This window comes from Lucilia cuprina, chromosome 5 (assembly GCF_022045245.1).
Source record: "Lucilia cuprina isolate Lc7/37 chromosome 5, ASM2204524v1, whole genome shotgun sequence".
Lineage (NCBI taxonomy): Eukaryota > Metazoa > Arthropoda > Insecta > Diptera > Calliphoridae > Lucilia > Lucilia cuprina.
In genome coordinates, this window is record NC_060953.1 from 57,818,830 (window position 1) to 57,838,834 (window position 20,005).

Here is a 20,005-nt window from a genome sequence, read left to right on the forward strand (position 1 = left end):
AAGAAAAGTTTGAATCACAAACTTTTCTATAAAGAAAAGTTTGAATCACAAACTTTTCTATAAAGAAAAGTTTGAATCACAAACTTTTCTATAAAGAAAAGTTTGAATTACAAACTTTTCTATAAAGAAAAGTTTGAATCACAAACTTTTCTATAAAGAAAAGTTTGAATCACAAACTTTTCTATAAAGAAAAGTTTGAATCACAAACTTTTCTATAGAAATTTTTAAAATAATTTCTTTAAAAATCATTTATTTATTTATCACTGGGTTATTTTATAATTTATTTAAAATGTATTTAATTTGACTTCTTGCTAAAATATTAACGATAATTTTCACTAAACATTATTGTTAATTTTGTAGAAAATTTATTTTATTTATAAAATGTGTACAACAACAGAAATAAAAAAAAATAAAAACAATTTGGTTATTTAAAACATTGTTTCAACGTGAAATGTTTAAAAGATGTTGTAACATGTTTTTTTTCTAATTTTAATCTGTTTGTTTTTAGTAAAAATTTTATTTTTTTCACATTGTCAAGGATTTTGAAAAATGGCAAAATGTGTTTTGAAGTTAAAATAAAACACACGTCTTGAAACTAACAAACAAACGTACCGATACACTTGTATGGATCAGCAAACGATCCATTTAAAAAAAAATAATTTACGAAAAAAAAAAAACTTAGAAAATTATAATTTTTCATTGTAGACCCATAAATAATTATGTTGGAAATAAACTGAAAAAATACAATAAGATATAATATTATTTTTCTATTTTATTTTTATTTATTTGTTTGCTTATTTCTAGACAAATGTCTGAAATTGTAGACCAACAACAAAGAAATGGCAGATGAAAATAATTTTATAAAAAAAAAATATGGTCAATATGTTTTTTGGACATGTTTCGGTTGAGGGGTATTTATTGTCTTCAATGAAATATTTGTGTGAAAAATAAAGAATATTGAATGTGATTCAATGGAATTGAATTTTTGCATGATTTCATAGTGATCATTTATATTGATTTAATATCTATGATGAAATATTTATTTTCCGACAACTTTGTATAAAAATCCGATGTCAAAATACTGAGCAGAAATAAATCATAATGATCGTTACACTATTGTTTTGGAACTGATTTGTTGACATTTTGGTCTTAGTTGGTCTGGAAGTTGTGGGATACTTCGGCTTAGCTCATGAGATCCCTAACCCTGGTACAGCATGAAATACAATCGTTTGTGTTTAAGAAAATCCCTCTCTATCGGCTCAACTAAGTTATTGACTCTTTTCTGTAGGGGTTATTATGGGGATTTATTCATAATACGGAAGTTATATGAAATCAAAGATTACAAAACCTTCTAAACGAAAGTATAACCCTTATCAACCCATATAGGGCATATCAGAACAAGTGTTCTAGCAAAATATGGATTACATACCAAAAGAACTGAGTCCATTTATGAATAAAATTAATTTCGTTTACCCTCTTCTGAAGTGAAAAGCGTATTTCAGAAAAAATCGATTGAAACAAATACTAATTGGACGAGGTAACACTTAGATTCCTATCGTCGAGTCGACTTTTCGACGTTTTTCATTTAATTAAAAGTCGACTTTTTGATTTTTTCCAAATTTCGATTTTTTTGATTTTTTCCGACCTTTTTGATTATCTTCGTCGTTTTCCGATTTTTTTCTACTTTTCGACTTTTTACGACTCTTCAACTATTTTCGACTTTTTGACTATATTCGACTTTTTCCGACTTTTCGACTTTTTTCCAACTTTTTAACTACTTTCGACTTTCTGACTTTTCGTATTTTAAAAATAGTCGACATTTTCCTACTTATATTTAGAATTTTCGACTTTTCACGACTTTTCGACTATTTTCTCCTTTTTTCCGACTATTTCCGACTTTTATTTACAAAGTCGACTTTTTGTCTTTATATATATTTCGATTTTTTTCGAAATTTTTTAGAATTTTCGACTTTTTCCGACTTTTCACGACTTTTTGACTATTTTAGACTTTTTCCGATTTTTTGATTTCGTTCGATTTATTGACTATATTCGACTTTTTTCCGACCTATTTATAAAATCGACTTTAATCACAGACGATAGTGGAGTTAGCGACTCTTTTGGAACAAAATAGTCGACTTCAAATTTTCGACTTCGACAAATAGTCGATTATTTGATAGACGATTTATAGAACCCTAGTAACACTCTGCTTAAAGCAAAACCTTCTTTTTTCTTACGTTTCACCATCTTGATTACACCCTACACCACTATAGTGGGGAGGATATTATGCGTTTGTGCTGATGTTTGTAATACCCAAAAATATTGGTTCTAGACCCACCTTAAAGAGTCGATTTAGCTATGTCCGTCTGTCCGTCCGTCTGTCTGTCTGTGTGTGTCCATGTAAACCTTGTGCGTAATTTTCAAGATAATTTGATAGCACATACTCCTCACTTGGTTCAAGGACGAACGCTATTGAAAATGGTTGAAATCGGTCCACTATTTCGCCTAGCCCCCATACAACCATACCACCCGAATCTTACTCTTAGGCTCATAATTACGTTAAATGTTCTATTATGTCAACAAAAATCTGCAAAACTTAGTTTTATAAAACGATAAATGACACTACTAATTTTTATAGTGATCAGGCCTCATTTGACCCTAGCCCCCATACAAGCTCCCTTTCAGAAAATGTCTTAAAGGTCAAAATTCACTTATAATTTCTAATAAAATGATTAAAATCTACATAAATAACATTAAGGTGGACGTGAATTCCTCTACCAAAATTTATAAGGATAGGCCCATATTTACCTTTACTCCCCTATAAGCCCTCTTGTAGTAAATCTCTTTTCTATTATTGAACCTAGAAACACAAAATTAAACATTCAAGTCCTGAGTAAATGGAGAACTTTAGGAAGGAATTTTTGGAACTTTATCGTTCTTCAACTGCTACTCTTTGTTTATTTCTGTAATTTTAAACTTAGAAACATATAATCAGTCATATAGTCTCTTAATGAAATGAAAATCTATATAACTGGAATATTTGGTATTTTATATACTTCAACTGATACTTAGTGAATACTTTTTATTATAATGAACCTAGAAACTCAAAATTAAACTCGTATCATAATGACTGAATACAATTTTTTAAAAGGGAAGTTGTTGGTACTTTTTCGTCATACAATTGGTACTAAAAATCATATCTAATATATATGATGATGGAATGAAAATATATAAAACATATTTTTTATTCAACCGGTAATTTTTAAATCTTATTTTTTATATAACTCAGAGGGAAAACAGCGAAGAGAATAATGAAATTGATACAATCTGTTGTCAAAAGTAATCAAGTCTGTTGACATTTAGATAATCATTTTGATAATGCATCGTTGTCGCTACAACTGTGTATTGTTGTCATTTCCACAACTCATCGTTATCATTTCGACAATACGATGTCGTATCGTTGTAGCATTGTATGCCATAAAAATTTTTCATATAAAATTTTTTAAAACAAAAACAAATCAATAATAAAAAATTTACAATATACTACGATACAACCGTACAACACCGATTGTGAATTGAACAAATGTTTGGCAACATAGATTACATACCCAGGATAAACTTACATTGAAAAGTAATGAGCTTAAAATGCTAATAATCGTTGTAGCATTGTATGCCATAAAATTTTTTCATATAAAATTTTTTCCAACAAAAACAAATCAATAATAAAAAAGTTACAATATACTACGATATAACCACACAACACCGATTGTGAATTGAACAAATGTTTAGCAACATAGATAACATACCCAGGAAAAACTTACATTGAAAAGTAATGAGCTTAAAATGCCACTTAAACCTCCTTTCACTACTTCTTCATTAGCATTTTAAGTCATTATTTTAACACGGTAAAGAAGTACTTACTTTCTTTGGTTAAAAAAGAAGTTGATACGTAAGTTCTTTTGTTTTTAGTAATAAAAATTAGTCATTGAGAATTTATCCGTTTTCAAATAAAGTAGGTAGGTAATGTAGTTATTTCATACATTACTTGGTAATGCGTGGTCGCTAACAATAACATTAATACATTTTTTTTGAATAGAACTTGTAGCCAATAAAATGATAGCGTGTGTCGAAAAAGGAATTACTTTGTGGTTCTAACTCTAGTCGATAGTAGAAGTTTTTTTAAGAAAGGTTTGCTATTCTAAAGTAAATTTTAAAATTTGCTTTAAAATTAAGAAATTTAAAATGTTTTTATATAAAATTATTCACTAAAATCCATAAGTGCAACGCATACACTTATTGTAAACAGAAGTGCATAAATATTTGTTTATCAAACAACTTTTAAAATCATCAATCAAAAACAACAAGACATGATATTTTTTAACGAATGAAATCAAAATTTTCTATAAGAATTATTAAAAACAAAGAAACAGTTTTAAGTAAACATAAAGATTGCTAGAGCAAAAAAATCTATTTCCAAAAGTTCAAAGAAAAATTAGAATTTGATTTTTTTTCACAAAAAATATTTGAATTTTTCACGCACGTACACAAAGTTTTTTTTTTGGCTACACGGTTAATTACAGGTAAAAACACTCAAAGAAAAAAGTAGCTCAAACTCAAAATCCAAAAGAAACTGAAAAAAAATGAAATCAAAAGAATTTTGAAAGTTTTTTTTTGGTTTTTAAATGAAAAAGCAAATAAATAAACGGCAATTAACACAAAGAATATATTAAAGAAAATGCGCCAAGTGTGAGAAGGAAAAAGCGTGAAAATATCCATTAGAATTAGAAGAAAAATTAACAACAACAACTACAATAAGAAACACACTCAAAATACTAATACACAAAGAAATACTCCACAAAAGAGTGTGTGTTTCGTAAATTTAAAGAAAAATTTAAGAAAATTTGTGTTTTTTTTGAAAGGAAAATCAAAAGCAAAAGCACAAACGAAAAAAAAAAACAAAAAAAAAATATTTTGGGTAGAAATAGACGAAAACATTGGTCATAACGACAATACAACGAAATACTCTTTATTCGAACGACACCGGGATCTCTTGTTCAGTAGATCACCAGCCTTACTCCGACGTTTATTACGAATTATTCGGTGACTCGGTGACAACTACTTTTTTTGACTTTTTCTGTTGCGTGTGAAAAGGAAGCAATTAAATTAAAAAAAAAATTATTTTGGAATAATTTTTTCAAAAGAAAATTTTTTAACGAAGTGAACTATTTTTCACAAAAATTATCATTTAAAAAAAATATTAAATTAATATAATTAAATAAATAAATAAAAAAAAACAAACAAAATGTCTTCATCACAAGCTGTACGTTCATCTAAATACTCTTATAGAGCCACCTCCACTGGACCAGGTGCCGCTGATATCAACATCGAATACACTGCCGATTTGAGCGCCCTTTCCCGTCTTGAGGTAAGAAGACCTTAAATCAAACAAAAACGGGCATAAAACTTACAAAAAAAAAACTAAAATGCAAAAATAAAAAAATCTAAAAAAACTACTTCCTAGAGAGAAACTAAAGTAAAAACAAAATAATGAAAAAAAAATAAAATATTCCCTCAAAAAAAGTGTTTTAAAACAAGTGCTAGAGTAAAGAAAAACTAAATTGAAAATTTTCAAAAAAACAAAATCGAAATTCGAAAAAAACGCAACTTTTTGTAAAAATAAAAAAAACAGCAAGAAAAATTAATTAAATTTAAACCCAAAGAAAAAAAACTAAGAAAAATATAATGAAAAACTAACAATAAAATGAAAATGCCAACGTTTAAAATCGACCAAAATGAAAATGAAAAAAATGCCACCAACCAAATCAAACCAGCAAGACAGAAAAAATATTATGAAATGAGTGCAAAAGTTTTGAAATTAAATATATGCATACAGACACTACTACAATCACACATACACACACACATACAAATTCACAGCAATACATTTGCTTACATATAGACCAAAAAGTGTGTGTGTGTGTGTGTGTGAGAGAGTGTTTAAATACATATAATATACATACATATGTATATGTACATATAATGAACCAAAAATATTCATAAATGATGATGAAAAATATATATTTTTTTCTAAATGGAATTATTATGTAATCATTTCGAAATTGTTTTTATGAAAAATTTTAAAAAATTTTCAATTAAAGTGTTTTTTATATAAACTTTTTTTTTTAAATTTAAAAACAAAATTTTAGTTTTAATAACTCCAGTAATTATATTTGTTTTTCCAGGATAAAATCCGTTTACTCCAAGATGATCTTGAAGTTGAACGTGAATTGCGTCAAAGGGTAAGTTTTAACAAAATTTTAAGGAAATTACTTAATTATTATTAACAAAAAAAAAACTAAAGAAAATTTGTCTTAAAAAGGATATGATAGGATTTTATCAAGAACACAGCTATTATTTTTACAGAAAATTTTTTTAGTTATAAAATGGCCTATAGTGTTAAGTAAACATATCAATAACTTTATAAATCCTGTTTTAAGGATAAACTCCTTATTAAAAAATATAAAACGTCTTCTATTTCATGTCAAATAGTTCATATTTATCTTTCGCCATCTTGATATTTCAGTACCAACATTAAAATTATAAAATAGTTAAGATTTGAAAACTTTATTCTTAAAAGTTTCGCCAAACTAATGAACTTCTTAGTTCAAAATTTGTCCAACTATCTTAGTAATCTCGATATGTTAAGTCCAGAGCAAATCACCATAAAAAATCCTCGTAAACAAATCTGATTCTAATATATTCTTCTAGAAATTTCCAAAAATCTAAATCTTCTTTCACAACAATATTAAAAAAAAATATATATAAAAAATTTAATTAAAAAAACACCCACGCCCATGAAAAAATGTATACCTATACATATAGTAAGTTTATTATACATACTATAAAACCAAACAATACGATCACACGATAAAAAATATAATCACCGTTTCGTATCCAAACATATATTCTACTTTATATGGATTACTATAAAATTGGAAACGAAGTTTCCATTAAACGTTGGGAGCTTCAAGAAAACTCTTACTTTTAACTAAGATGCCTAAACTCTAACTATGATACAATATCTTTTCCAATTTACTTCTAGTTCAGTTCTAGTACAGTTCTAGTTCAGTTCTAGTTCAGTTCTAGTTCAGTTCTAGTTCAGTTCTAGTTCAGTTCTAGTTCAGTTCTAGTTCAGTTCTAGTTCAGTTCTAGTTCAGTTCTAGTTCAGTTCTAGTTCAGTTCTAGTTCAGTTCTAGTTCAGTTCTAGTTCAGTTCTAGTTCAGTTCTAGTTCAGTTCTAGTTCAGTTCTAGTTCAGTTCTAGTTCAGTTCTACTTCAATTTATGTTTAGTTTCAGAGTTAAAAAATTGTTATAGATTTCTTACGTAACGTAATGACAATCGTTTAAAATTTATTTAAAACCTATTTAAATCAATTCATATTAAATCTCAAACCTATTTTAAACTAGTTTCCAAATCATAATTAGAAAACTAATGGAAATCATAATTTTTTTATATTTATTAAATCATCCCAATAAAACCACTATTCCCTCAATACCAAAACTATGATCAAACTTCAGCGTGGGTAATTTTGACACTAATAGCCAATTTTCTTTTAAATAAAACAAAATATAACAAACACTTGCCATTTTCATTTCCTATTAAAAAAATTCCTCTAATTTACCTCCTCCTTTCTAAATTGCCATCCCACACCCACAGTGCAGACAAAACTAAAAACATTTACAAAATTTTTGTAAACGATTTCATTTTTTATTATATTTTTTTCTTTTTAATTTAAATGAACAAAATATACTACAGTTGTTAATGTTTTTAATTAAATTCAATATAAGTTTCATTTCACATGAAGAAAAATTTACGAAAGAAACCAATAAACATGGCGTCTTTTTATTTAAAATTTGGGTTCTTTTTGGTTTATTTTTAAAAATAATTTTATGCTTAGGAATATAAAACATATTCATACATACTACATACGTGTGTTGTAAATGTTTTACTTGTAGACTCATTTTTTCAAAATTTTATTTTTACATTGTAGAAATTCTATTAGAATTAGAAATAAACATACATGGTCATTGCAAATAACTAATTCATAATTATAAACAAATGTTTTTTATCTAATGTTTTTTTATAGTTTGTTATTTGTTTATAAATATGGCATATTTTTAAACAAGAAACACGAAAAAATACTTGTAATTTTACAAAATATTCGGTAAAATTATATATCTTGTTGAACAATTGTTTATTAATGTCAATTTATTAAAATTAAATATAAATTATTGGAATATGTAGCAGAAATAATATGACAGATGTCATTTTAAATAATATGTTAATATGTAGTATATTATTCTTCTTATTTCTTATTAGTTCAAATTCTAGTTAAGTTCCAATACAATTCTATTTTAATTATATTTAATATTTAATTCAATTCCATTGATATTCAGGTTCCTTAAACATTTCCGTTCTACTTTATGTTTTAAGTTCTAGTTCAGCTCAAGTTCAGTTGTAGTTCAGTTGTAGTTAAGTTCTAGTTCAGTTCTAGTTCAGTTCTAGTTCAGTTCTAGTTCAGTTCTAGTTCAGTTCTAGTTCAGTTCTAGTTCAGTTCTAGTTCAGTTCTAGTTCAGTTCTTGTTCAGTTCTAGTTCAGTTCTAGTTCAGTACTAGTTTAGTTTTAGTTTAGTTCTAGTTCAGTACTATTTCAGTTCCAGTTCAGTTTTGGTTCAGTACAGTACTAGTTTAATTCTAGCATTCAAAGTAGAATTTTGAAAAGAAATAATGAAAAAAATATATAAATTCAATAAAGATTTATCGAATATTGAAGTAGAAATTTGTAACCGCTTATGGCCTATATTGTTATATTATATTGAATATTGTTAAATAAAATAAAATAAAATAAAATATTTAAATTTACAGTAATGGATGTAAATATAAATACAGACATTTATGTTTAATAAAATAAATTAACATCTGTTGTAAAATTAAGAAATACACAAAAAAAATTAATTAATACAATTAATAGAGCGTTATAATGAACTAGTCTAGCAGTATGACAATGATAAATTTTGAATAACAAAATAAAATTAATAAAATCTATCAAATTTCTAAGGCGCATGCTAAAATGTTTCAATGAAATTTAGGAATTTAAAATATGTTTTAAAATGTTCTTTTTGTTACGAAAATAATTGAAATCATTGTTTTGATAATGTCCTTCAAAAAGAACCGAAATATTTTTTTAAAGCATAAAATATAGAAAACAATTGAATGTTTTTCAAGTAAAATAATCTGTTTTATTAAAATCATCCGAACAAAAAATACCAAAACGAAAAGTATGAAAAGACATCATGAGAAAAATCCGTTTTTATATGACAGACAGACAACATAGATATTTTTGCGTAAATATATGAGGAAGAAACTAACAACAGCACTTTTGTTGTGTACTCCTACAAATAACAAAAATGTTCCCATAAATTCGCTTTATATTTTAAAAAATTTTCAAAATTGTTGCCAAGTTTTGTGGTGGCTGCTGCTGGCATAACCAGATTAAGTAATTTTTAAAAAACACACAACAACTACAACAACGTTAAACAGAAAATGTATTTTGAAAAAATTAAATAATTTCAAAATATTATGCAAATGTGTACTAGAGGTGGTATTAAGTAAAAAGTTTAGAGTATAAAGCAGCAACATTTTTCTTTAGTACATGATATTAAATTTAGTACAAGCATTTTTGGTTGTGGCTAAAATTAGCTATAAATTCTTATAACCTGAATATATCAAATACCTTTTAGCAGCAAAAAAAAGTTTAATGATAATTAAAGTACAAAAATAACAACTAAATTCAACAAAATACTTTGTGTTTTATGAAAAAGTCCCAAAAAGAAATTTTTCTTTTATTTAAATTTCAAGAAATTTTAACAAAACAATAGTTTATAAAGATCAGCAATTAGTCATTGTTGACATACATAGTTTTGAAATATTTAAACATTTTTTTGTTTCATGTCATGACTCATTCAACATTTTAGTTTAGTTGTTATTGTTAATTGTAATTGACAATTTAATTTATTTGTATTTTTTCTCTCTTTCTTTTATCTGTTAATCATTAGCTAATTATATTTTTGCTTTGACAATCAAAGATCAATTGATTGATTCGTTTATTTATGTTAAATTGTGACAAGTTCATGTCACTTGACTTGACTTTACTTTGTAATTGTGTTAAATATTTCTTTTTTTTTACAAATTTTCTTAAATGTTTGATGTTCGGACTTTAGCATAGAATTTATTTTGTAAATATTTGAAAATCACTTTGATTTGATCTTTGTAACAAATTTATTTATAACAAAACAACTTTGTTAATTTTGTAAAAGAAAAGAAAAAGATCAAGTGATTGATCTACATAGTTGAGATGATTGCACAAAGTCCAAAGAATTTTTTGCTAAAAACCCCAAAACATTTTAAAATTATTTTTAAATTAACTTTTTTGTTGACAAGACTTTACAGTTGTAGATAATGATCGATTTTTTTGAAGTAGTATCCTATGTAGTAGTCCTATGATCATTTGATTTTACTTTTGAGTTCCTAAATAAACTGTAATTAAGAGATTGAAATATAAAATATGGTTCAGTTCTAGTTCAGTTCTATTTCAGTTCTAGTTCAGTTCTATTTCAGTTCTAGTTCAGTTCTAGTTCAGTTCTAGTTCAGTTCTAGTTCAGTTCTAGTTCAGTTCTAGTTCAGTTCTAGTTCAGTTCTAGTTCAGTTCTAGTTCAGTTCTAGTTCAGTTCTAGTTCAGTTCTAGTTCAGTTCTAGTTCAGTTCTAGTTCTAGTTCAGTTCTAGTTCAATTCTAGTTCAGTTCTAGTTCAGTTCTAGTTCATTTCTAGTTCAGTTCTAGTTCAGTTCTAGTTCAGTACTAATTCAGTTCTTGTTCAGTCCTTGCTCAGTTCTAATTCTATTTTAGTACTAATTTAAATAAACGTTCTTTAGAATTTTTATTAAAAAAAAAACTTAAAATGTTTAAAATCCTTGCAAAATCTCAGGTAAAATTTACAAAAAAAATGAAGTCAATTTCTTTTTATTTTCTTTAGAATAATTAAACTAATCTCAAACTTCTTCCATAAAACCTCAACTAATCTACTCTCTGTATCTCTCATTTCTATAGCAAACAAACTTCCATCGAAATCGAACAATTGAACGCTCGCGTTATTGAAGCCGAAACCCGCTTGAAGACCGAAGTCCAACGCATTAAGAAGAAGTTGCAAATCCAAATCACCGAATTGGAAATGTCCTTGGATGTTGCCAACAAGACCAACATTGATTTGCAAAAGGTTATCAAGAAACAATCCTTGCAATTGACCGAATTGCAAGCCCACTACGAAGACGTTCAACGTCAATTGCAATCCACCTTGGATCAATATGGTGTTGCTCAACGTCGTTTGGCCGGTTTGAACGGTGAATTGGAAGAAGTACGCTCTCAATTGGACAGCGCTCAACGTGCTAAGCGTACCGTTGAATTGCAATTCGAAGAAGCCCAGACCCGCATCAATGAATTGCACACCACCAACATTAACTTGGTATCGATGAAATCGAAATTGGAACAAGAATTGTCTGTTGTTGCTGCCGATTACGAAGAAGTCACCAAGGAATTGCGCATCAGTGACGAACGTTACCAAAAGGTTCAAGTAAGTAGTTTTGAATGGGAGGGCGGTGAATAATTGTAAAAGAGTTAAGGATTAATGAAATTTTGGAATTTATTTTCATAGGTTGAACTTAAACACACCATTGAACAAGTCCATGAAGAACAAGAACGCATTGTCAAATTGGAAACCATCAAGAAGTCCTTGGAAGTCGAAGTCAAGGTAATTTTTAAAAATATAAGAGAAATTAATTTAGAGGATTCTAAACGATTTTGATTTATGTTTTAGAACTTGTCCATTCGCTTGGAAGAAGTTGAATTGAATGCCGTTGCTGGTAGCAAACGTATCATCAGCAAATTGGAAGCCCGTGTTCGTGATTTGGAACTTGAATTGGAAGAAGAAAAGAGAAGACACGCCGAAACCATCAAGATCTTGAGAAAGAAGGAACGCACCGTCAAGGAAGTCATGGTACAATGCGAAGAAGATCAAAAGAATATTATTTTGTTGCAAGAAGCTTTGGACAAATCCACTGCCAAGGTCAATCTCTTCAAGCGTCAATTGGCTGAACAAGTAAGTAACCAAACAACGTCGACACTGTAATTGTAAATGTAAACTAACTGTTTTGTTCTTTTAAAAATTTCTCAGGAGGGCATGTCTCAACACACCGTCACCCGCGTACGCCGTTTCCAACGTGAATTGGAAGCTGCTGAAGATCGTGCCGAATGCGCTGAAACCAACTTGAACATGATCCGTGCCAAGCACCGCACTTTCGTCACCACCTCCACCGTTCCCGGCTCCCAAGTCTACATTCAAGAAACCACAAGAACGATCACCGAATAAATCTAATTTATTTAATTTTTTACCTTTAAACAAGAGATGAATCGCTTTATCACTTCTTTAAAAAAAACTCTTATCAAGTTTTTATTACCGAACTATTTCTGATATATTTTTCTAAAACATCATTCATCACACAAATATAGTTCACACTTCTAACAACCGAAGTCCTGATAATGAGAACAATTGTATTTTAATTTAATTTTAATGAACCAAAACCTACCAAAAAAAATGAACAACAAATAAATTTTTAAATTTAAGAATTATAATAATATTAATTAAAAAAAATAAAAACAATAAACATCAATTACAACAACATCTAAAAAAATCACACACAGTTTTGTTACATTTAATAAAATATTTCAAGAAAACAACAAGAACAACAACAACAACCACTACCATAACATAAAATAAAAACAGTTTCTTTTAAAATAATTTCAAAGAAAACGCATTCGCCAAAAGCGTTTTAAAACACCAACCAAATTATCGTTTTTAGTTTTATTATTAAGGTTTTTTTATATAAACAATTTAGAATTTCATTTTTGCTTAATTTTTTTGGGTTTCAAAATTATTGAAGCATTTTGTTTCTTTTTTTTTAAATAAACATTAATAGATAATTAAAATAAAAAAATAACAATTTTATTTTTGTCATACAAAAAAAAACAAAAAAAGCCCTTATCATCATTTACGTCTTTGCGTCTATATAAAACCAATAATTATTGTGTAGTTTCTTTTTTAAAAATAAATAATTTAATTAATTCTTATTTTGCATAAAAAAACATCATTATTCTCATTTATACTAATTGTTCATTGTATTTTCACAACATATAACTTTTTCCCTCTTTATTTTCTATCTCTTTAAACCTATCTTTCTTTCTTTCCTCTACTCTTAGTAATATTGTTTTTGCTTTAGCTTTTAATAATAATAAAAAAACAAAACATATGTTCATATCTATCATACATATTATTTTTTTAATTGAATCAATTTTAATTTTATAAAAACATAAAACATTTTAATAAAATAATAATAAATCATAATCATGTAACATACAATTTATAAATTAAAATATTAAAAACTTAAAACTTCATTTCAAATTCATTGCTTTGTATGAAGTAAGTATTTAGATTGAGTATGACCATGGCGTCTACTTAATATTTATTAGGAAATATTCATCATTCGCACAAGAAAATATAGTAGTATTTATTTGAGTAAAATTTAAAAATGACAAAATAAGGAAACATATTTGAAATTCAAAATTATTTTTGGAAAATCATTTTGGATAATTGTTCACATATAGTTAAATTCTAGTTCAATTGTATTTCTGTTCTATATCATTTGTTGTTCAATTCTAATTGAGTTCTAGTTTAGTTCTAATTTAGTTGTAGTTCAAATATGTGAGGAAACATATTTGAAATTCAAAATTATTTTTGGAAAATCATTTTGGATAATTGTTCACATATAGCTAACTTCTACTTCAATTGTATTTCTGTTCTATATCATTTGTTCTTCAATTCTAATTGAGTTCTAGTTTAGTTCTAATTTAGTTGTAGTTCAGTTCTAGTTCAGTTCCAGTTCAGTTCTAGTTCAGTTCTAGTTCAGTTCTAGTTCAGTTCTAGTTCAGTTCTAGTTCAGTTCTAGTTCAGTTCTAGTTCAGTTCTAGTTCAGTTCTAGTTCAGTTCTAGTTCAGTTCTAGTTCAGTTCTAGTTCAGTTCTAGTTCAGTTCTAGTTCAGTTCTTGTTCAGTTCTAGTTCAGTTCTAGTTCAGTTCTAGTTCAGTTATAGTTCAGTTATAGTTCAGTTATAGTTCAGTTATAGTTCAGTTATAGTTCAGTTATAGTTCAGTTCTAGTTCAGTTCTAGTTCAGTTCTAGTTCAGTTCTAGTTCAGTTCTTGATCAGTTCTAGTTCAGTTCCATTTTAGTTCTAGTTCAGTTCTAATTCAGTTCTAGTTCAGTTCTAGTTCAGTTCTAGTTCAGTTCTAGTTCAGTTCTAGTTCAGTTCTAGTTCAGTTCTAGTTCAGTTCTAGTTCAGTTCTAGTTCAGTTCTAGTTCAGTTCTAGTTCAGTTCTAGTTCAGTTCTAATTCAGTTCTAGTTCAGTTCTAGTTCAGTTCTAATTCAGTTCTAGTTCAATTTTAGTTCAGTTGAAGATTATTTCTAGTTTAGTTCTATTTTAAATTATTAAACCTACAATTATTTAAATTTTTAACGAATTTTTTATTATAACACCTAACAACACTTACAGCTTCTTACTCAGTGTTGGTTAACGTTTTGTCAAACAAATCTACTTTTTTCGACTTTTCCCAACGTTTATTGAATTTTCGACTTTTTCTGACTTTTTTCGACTTTTTGAGTTTTTTGACTATTTTAGAGTTTATGACTTTTTTCAAAAATTTTGTCCTGGGATCAGTATTTGGCGAGCTGGATCAAAGGATAAAAAGTTCTTTTTTTTAATGTTTTTATGATCTGTGTCGACTTTTTATTTTTTTATAAATATTCTATAAATAACATTCAACGATTTTACGACTATTTTTGACTCTTTACTATTTGTGACTTTTTCCGACTTTTTTTCTACTTTTCGACATTTTTTTATTTTTTACAACTTTTTGTTTTCTCTCGACTTTTGCTTATTCTTCGACTTTTCTATGCTTTCAGACTTTTTGACTTTTTCCGACTTTTATTTATAAAATCTCTAAAAAGTCAATTGTTCGATTATTCGAAAGTCGATTTATAGAACCCAACTCTTAACCATAAAGGAAACAACTATACTATAGCACCATTTTGAAAAAGTAATAAACAAACCCACCCGTAGAGTAAACAAATGTGACGCACTTTGATCACTTCAATTTCAATTTGGCATGTTTCTGCCAACGTTGTAGATGTGACAAGACACTTAACGTTCTGGAACCGATTTGTATTTTTTATAATTATTTTACTGACGTGGTGTCTATTAGACACCATTTTTTGAAATCTGTTATTGAAACCTGTAAAAGATTGAAAAATCTAATTTTTCTGATTTTTTGCTGTCTATCAGATTACCACGTCAGTCCCAGAGGGTTAAGAAACTGTTTTATTGATAATTTTCAAATTAAAATTTACCTTTTTGTAACAGTAACTGTTCTCTTAGCCTTTAGGTGATTATGTTTCCTTGTAACATCAATAATTAACACCATATTAACTATAACTTCAAATTTAAAAACAGACCATATAAAAAGCTTTCTTAAACTTACTTATTTTATTTATTTATTTTTATTTACCTATTTCCTTTCTTAATTTCCTTTTGAAAGCGTAAATTTGCTATATTTAAAGCTTTAGTAACAACTTTTTTTGAACATTTAAACACTTTTGCTTTATGTTATAAAAAAACAGGCCATAGTTGGAGCTTTTACTTCATATAACATTTATTAGCTCTTTATTTTCATTTATGCTCTCTTTTTATTTACGTTGATTTCTTTACTCACACCTCCCCCTGCGTAATGCATTTACACATACATACAAACAAACAAAAAACACATTTTTTTATAAAAAAAACCGAACAAGAGAGAAAGAGAGAATTTGCAAAACTACTGTAAAATTAGATACACATTTTTTCCTTCACGACTGCGCTGCCGGCAGCACATTTTTTTTCTTAACAACCAATTGTTTATTAATTACCGTGATTTATTAACATTTTCACATTTTTTCACAGAACGTTTTATGTGCACTTCATTTCTATTCACTTTATATTATTATTTAAAAACTTTTCTATTTTTAAATAATTTTTTATTACGAAACTACCGGAAGACGAACGTATTATTAAGACATCACACTAAGAACTGATTAACAAACAAGAAGCCGAAAAAAGAGTTTAATGGAGCAGAAAGAGACAAACTGTTTGTTCGAATAGCTTAACAACAGGCTTAAATACATTGCGAATGTCTAGAAAGAGTAAACGTAGTTATAAGAATATTTGCAATAAACAGTGCGCATGTCCAAAATTATGTTGTGATAGTAGTTTTAGTAAAAAGAGAACTGTTTTTCTGTATCTTACCGAAAATATTACAAGACAAAATTTGTAAGTTGACAGTATTATTAGACATTTTCTGAACATTTTACTGCAAACGTTATAAGATCTAACAACCGTGGTTGGGCTTATGTCATAATAATGTCAAACTTCCTATAAAAAGAATTTACAGCAATAACCTTTTGTAAGATGCATGAATGTATCTTCATAAATATACCTTAATATATGATTGCTCCAAAAAAGGCGAAATGTTTAAAATTTTTGCATAAATACATAACTATGCACGTACATTAGAGTAAATACTTTAAGCAATTGTTACGAATATCAAAAATACCATAACAAGGTCTTGTAAAAATAAATAATTTCTTTGACGCGATAAAAATGACGAGAAAAGCGATGTCATTCGACATAAAAATATTTGTTGTGGCAAAATATATCTACCAAATTTTATGAGGTTCGGTCCATAATGAACAATACTCCCTATATAAGGAAGCCTTTACAGAATGACTTTGACGCCGATTACCAGCTTAAAATACAGCGATAGTTCAGTCCTAGTTTAGTTCTAGTTTAGTTCTAGTTTAGTTTTAGTTTAGTTCTAGTTTAGTTCTAGTTTAGTTCTAGTTTAGTTCTAGTTCAGTTCTAGTTCAGTTCTAGTTCAGTTCTATTTCAGTTCTAGTTCAATTCTAGTTCAGTTCTAGTTCAGTTCTAGTTCAGTTCTAGTTCAGTTCTAGTTCAGTTCTAGTTCAGTTCTAGTTCAGTTCTAGTTCAGTTCTAGTTCAGTTCTAGTTCAGTTCTAGTTCAGTTCTAGTTCAGTTCTAGTTCAGTTCTAGTTCAGTTCTAGTTCAGTTCTAGTTCAGTTCTAGTTCAGTTCTAGTTCAGTTCTAGTTCAGTTCTAGTTCAGTTCTAGTTCAGTTCTAGTTCAGTTCTAGTTCAGTTCTAGTTTAGTTCTAGTTCAGTTCTAGTTCAGTTCTAGTTCAGTTCTAGTTCTGTTCTAGTTCTGTTCTAGTTCTGTTCTAGTTCTGTTCTAGTTCTGTTCTAGTTCAGTTCTAGTTCAGTTCTAGTTCAGTTCTAGTTCAGTTCTAGTTCAGTTCTAGTTCAGTTCTAGTTCAGTTCTAGTTCAGTTCTAGTTAAGTTCTAGTTCAGTTCTAGTTCTGTTCTAATTCTGTTCTAGTTCTGTTCTAGTTCTGTTCTAGTTCTGTTCTAGTTCTAGTTCTGTTCTAGTTCTGTTCTAGTTCTGTTCTAGTATTGTTCTAGAAATTTTTTCCCTATCGATCTTTTTCGAAACCAAATTAAACACTTTAGATCGTATCTTCAGAGTCATGTCAATCTTTATTGCAAACATTTCATGTATTTTAACAATATGTATATTTTTTCGGACTTTTTTTAAACTATATTTTATTTTATTATTTTTAATTGTGTTTGTTTTCGTTTTGATAAATTCTGTTTTAGATTTTTCTATTTTGTATTTTATTTCTTTTTTATTGTATTTCAATAATAGATATAATCTAATATTTAAATATAGTACATACTGTTGTTGTTATATCTAATACATTTAATGTTTTATTTACGTTTTTTTGTCTTTTACTATTTTTATGGGTTTTTTATATATATTTTATTTATTTATTTTCAATATAAAGAAGACTTCTTTTTTTTGTGGTGTAATGAGGGTGGCATATATTTTTGTTTAATTTTTTTTTTTCGTTATATTTTAGACCTAAAGTTGCTGTCGGATTTAGAGATGATTTGGTTTTTTTTTAATAATTAATACAAAAAAATATTTATTGTAAAAATCAGCTAAAATAATAAATGGTAATACAATTAATAGTTTCAAAACTTAATTTTGTTTTAGGTTTTGAAAATAATGTATTGTTTTATATATTTTTTGTTTTTTTATAAGTTTGTTATAAATATTTAGCAAAAAAGGCAATTATTATAAGGTTGTTTTGTTTTTTTTTTTATATTTTGTTTTAAATATATTTATTTTTTATTCTTTTTTCGTTTTTTTTATGTAAAAAAATAAAGTATTGTTTTAAACATTTATTATTATTTTTTTTTTTCAAATATATAACGTTTTTTATAGTTTTTGTTTTATTTAAATTAAACATAGAAAAAACACACATAAATTAATTATTAGTTTTATTTCATATATAAAAAATTAAAAAATAAAGTTTTTGTATTAAAAAATATTTTAATAACTTTCAAATCTTGAGGTTTTTTCAAAACCTTGTTTTAAATTAGCTGTTTGGACAAAACGAGTCTGGACATTTATTTCCTTAAACAAAACGAAAGTAAACATTTTCGTATTGTAAAACAGAAATTTAAACTCTTTTCGCATCGAATTAGGAATTTCAAAAAGAATTTTTCCAGACTTTTTTAAAAAGCCTTTAAAATATTTTAAATTTAGTTAGTTTGGTCTAACAGCTTTTCATTTCATTTTATCTATAATGTTATTAGTTATTGTTTAATAACATCATTGATATTGGAAATTTCTTTAAGACTTTCATTTCACTGTTTCCTTTCAGTTTTTTAAATCACATTTTTTTTAGGATTTTTTAGAAAAACTTAAATTAAATGATTTTTTTGAAATAAATATCTAGACAATTAAGTGTAAAGTTTTTTGATCAGCAGCAAAATATTTTTACTCTGTAGGAGGAATTAACGAAATAAGAAAGAGTAATTTTATTTGTGGCAAGCAATCGAAATTGTTAAACTAACAACAATTTTTTAAGGATGTGCGTTTAATAAAATTAAATAAAATGATTTGCAACATACTCTTGTTTTCATATTTATTAGGAAATTTTTCTCTTTGAAAAGATCTACATTTTTTTAATTTTAATTTCTCCCAAAAGATCATCAATTTCTTTAGGGAAATTTTGATCTCTTCCGTGACATCATCAATTTCATTATCTTTTTCTAGAAATTATCAATTTCTTTAGGAAATTGATCACATGTTCTGAAAGATCATTAATTTCTTAAGGAAATTTTTGATCTCATCCAAAAGATTATCGATTTCTATAGAAAATTACAAGATATCATGTGTTTTTTAGGAAATTTTTGATCTATAACAAGAGATCATCAATTTCTGTAGAAATTTTTTGATCTCTCCCAAGAGATTATCAATCTCTTTAGGAAACTTTTTATCTCTCCTAAAAAGATCATGAATTTCTTTGGAAAATTACTAATCTTTTCTATAAGATCATCGATTTCTATAGAAAATTCATCTCTTCCTAGAGATCATCGATTTCTTTAGGAAATTTTTGATCTCTTCTAAAAGATCATCGATTTCTATAGAAAATTGTTCATCTCTTCCAAGAGCTCATCAATTTCTTAGGAAATTTTGATCTATAACAAGAGATCATTAATTTCTCTATAAATTTGTTGATCTCTCTCCCGAGAAATCATCAATTTCTTTAGTAAACTTTTTATCTCTCCTGAAAGATCATCAATTTCTTTAGGAAATTTTTGATCTCTTCTAAAAGATCATCAATTTTTTTTGGAAATTTTTGATCTATAACAAGATATCATCAATTTCTCTAA

General features: G+C 27.0%; 2 protein-coding genes across 3 annotated transcripts in view; both read left to right on the forward strand.

The window, feature by feature from the left end:
- Positions 1-12,742, forward strand: part of LOC111682673 (paramyosin, long form) — a 36,068-nt gene extending 23,326 nt beyond the window's left edge. For both annotated transcript variants that reach the window (XM_046953341.1, XM_046953342.1), the window contains 4 exons: positions 11,162-11,681; positions 11,763-11,858; positions 11,925-12,206; positions 12,282-12,742. In XM_046953341.1, coding sequence (XP_046809297.1) covers positions 11,162-11,681; positions 11,763-11,858; positions 11,925-12,206; positions 12,282-12,476 — 1,093 coding nt within the window. In that variant the 3' untranslated portion in view covers positions 12,477-12,742. The remainder of the gene's footprint in view (positions 1-11,161; positions 11,682-11,762; positions 11,859-11,924; positions 12,207-12,281) is intronic.
- LOC124420466 (paramyosin, long form-like) lies at positions 4,990-6,356 on the forward strand. Its single transcript, XM_046953343.1, has 2 exons — positions 4,990-5,422; positions 6,240-6,356. Exons 1-2 carry the CDS (start codon positions 5,300-5,302, stop codon positions 6,339-6,341), a joined length of 225 nt encoding a protein of 74 aa, XP_046809299.1. The 5' UTR covers positions 4,990-5,299; the 3' UTR covers positions 6,342-6,356.
- Positions 12,743-20,005: the final 7,263 nt, after the last annotated feature.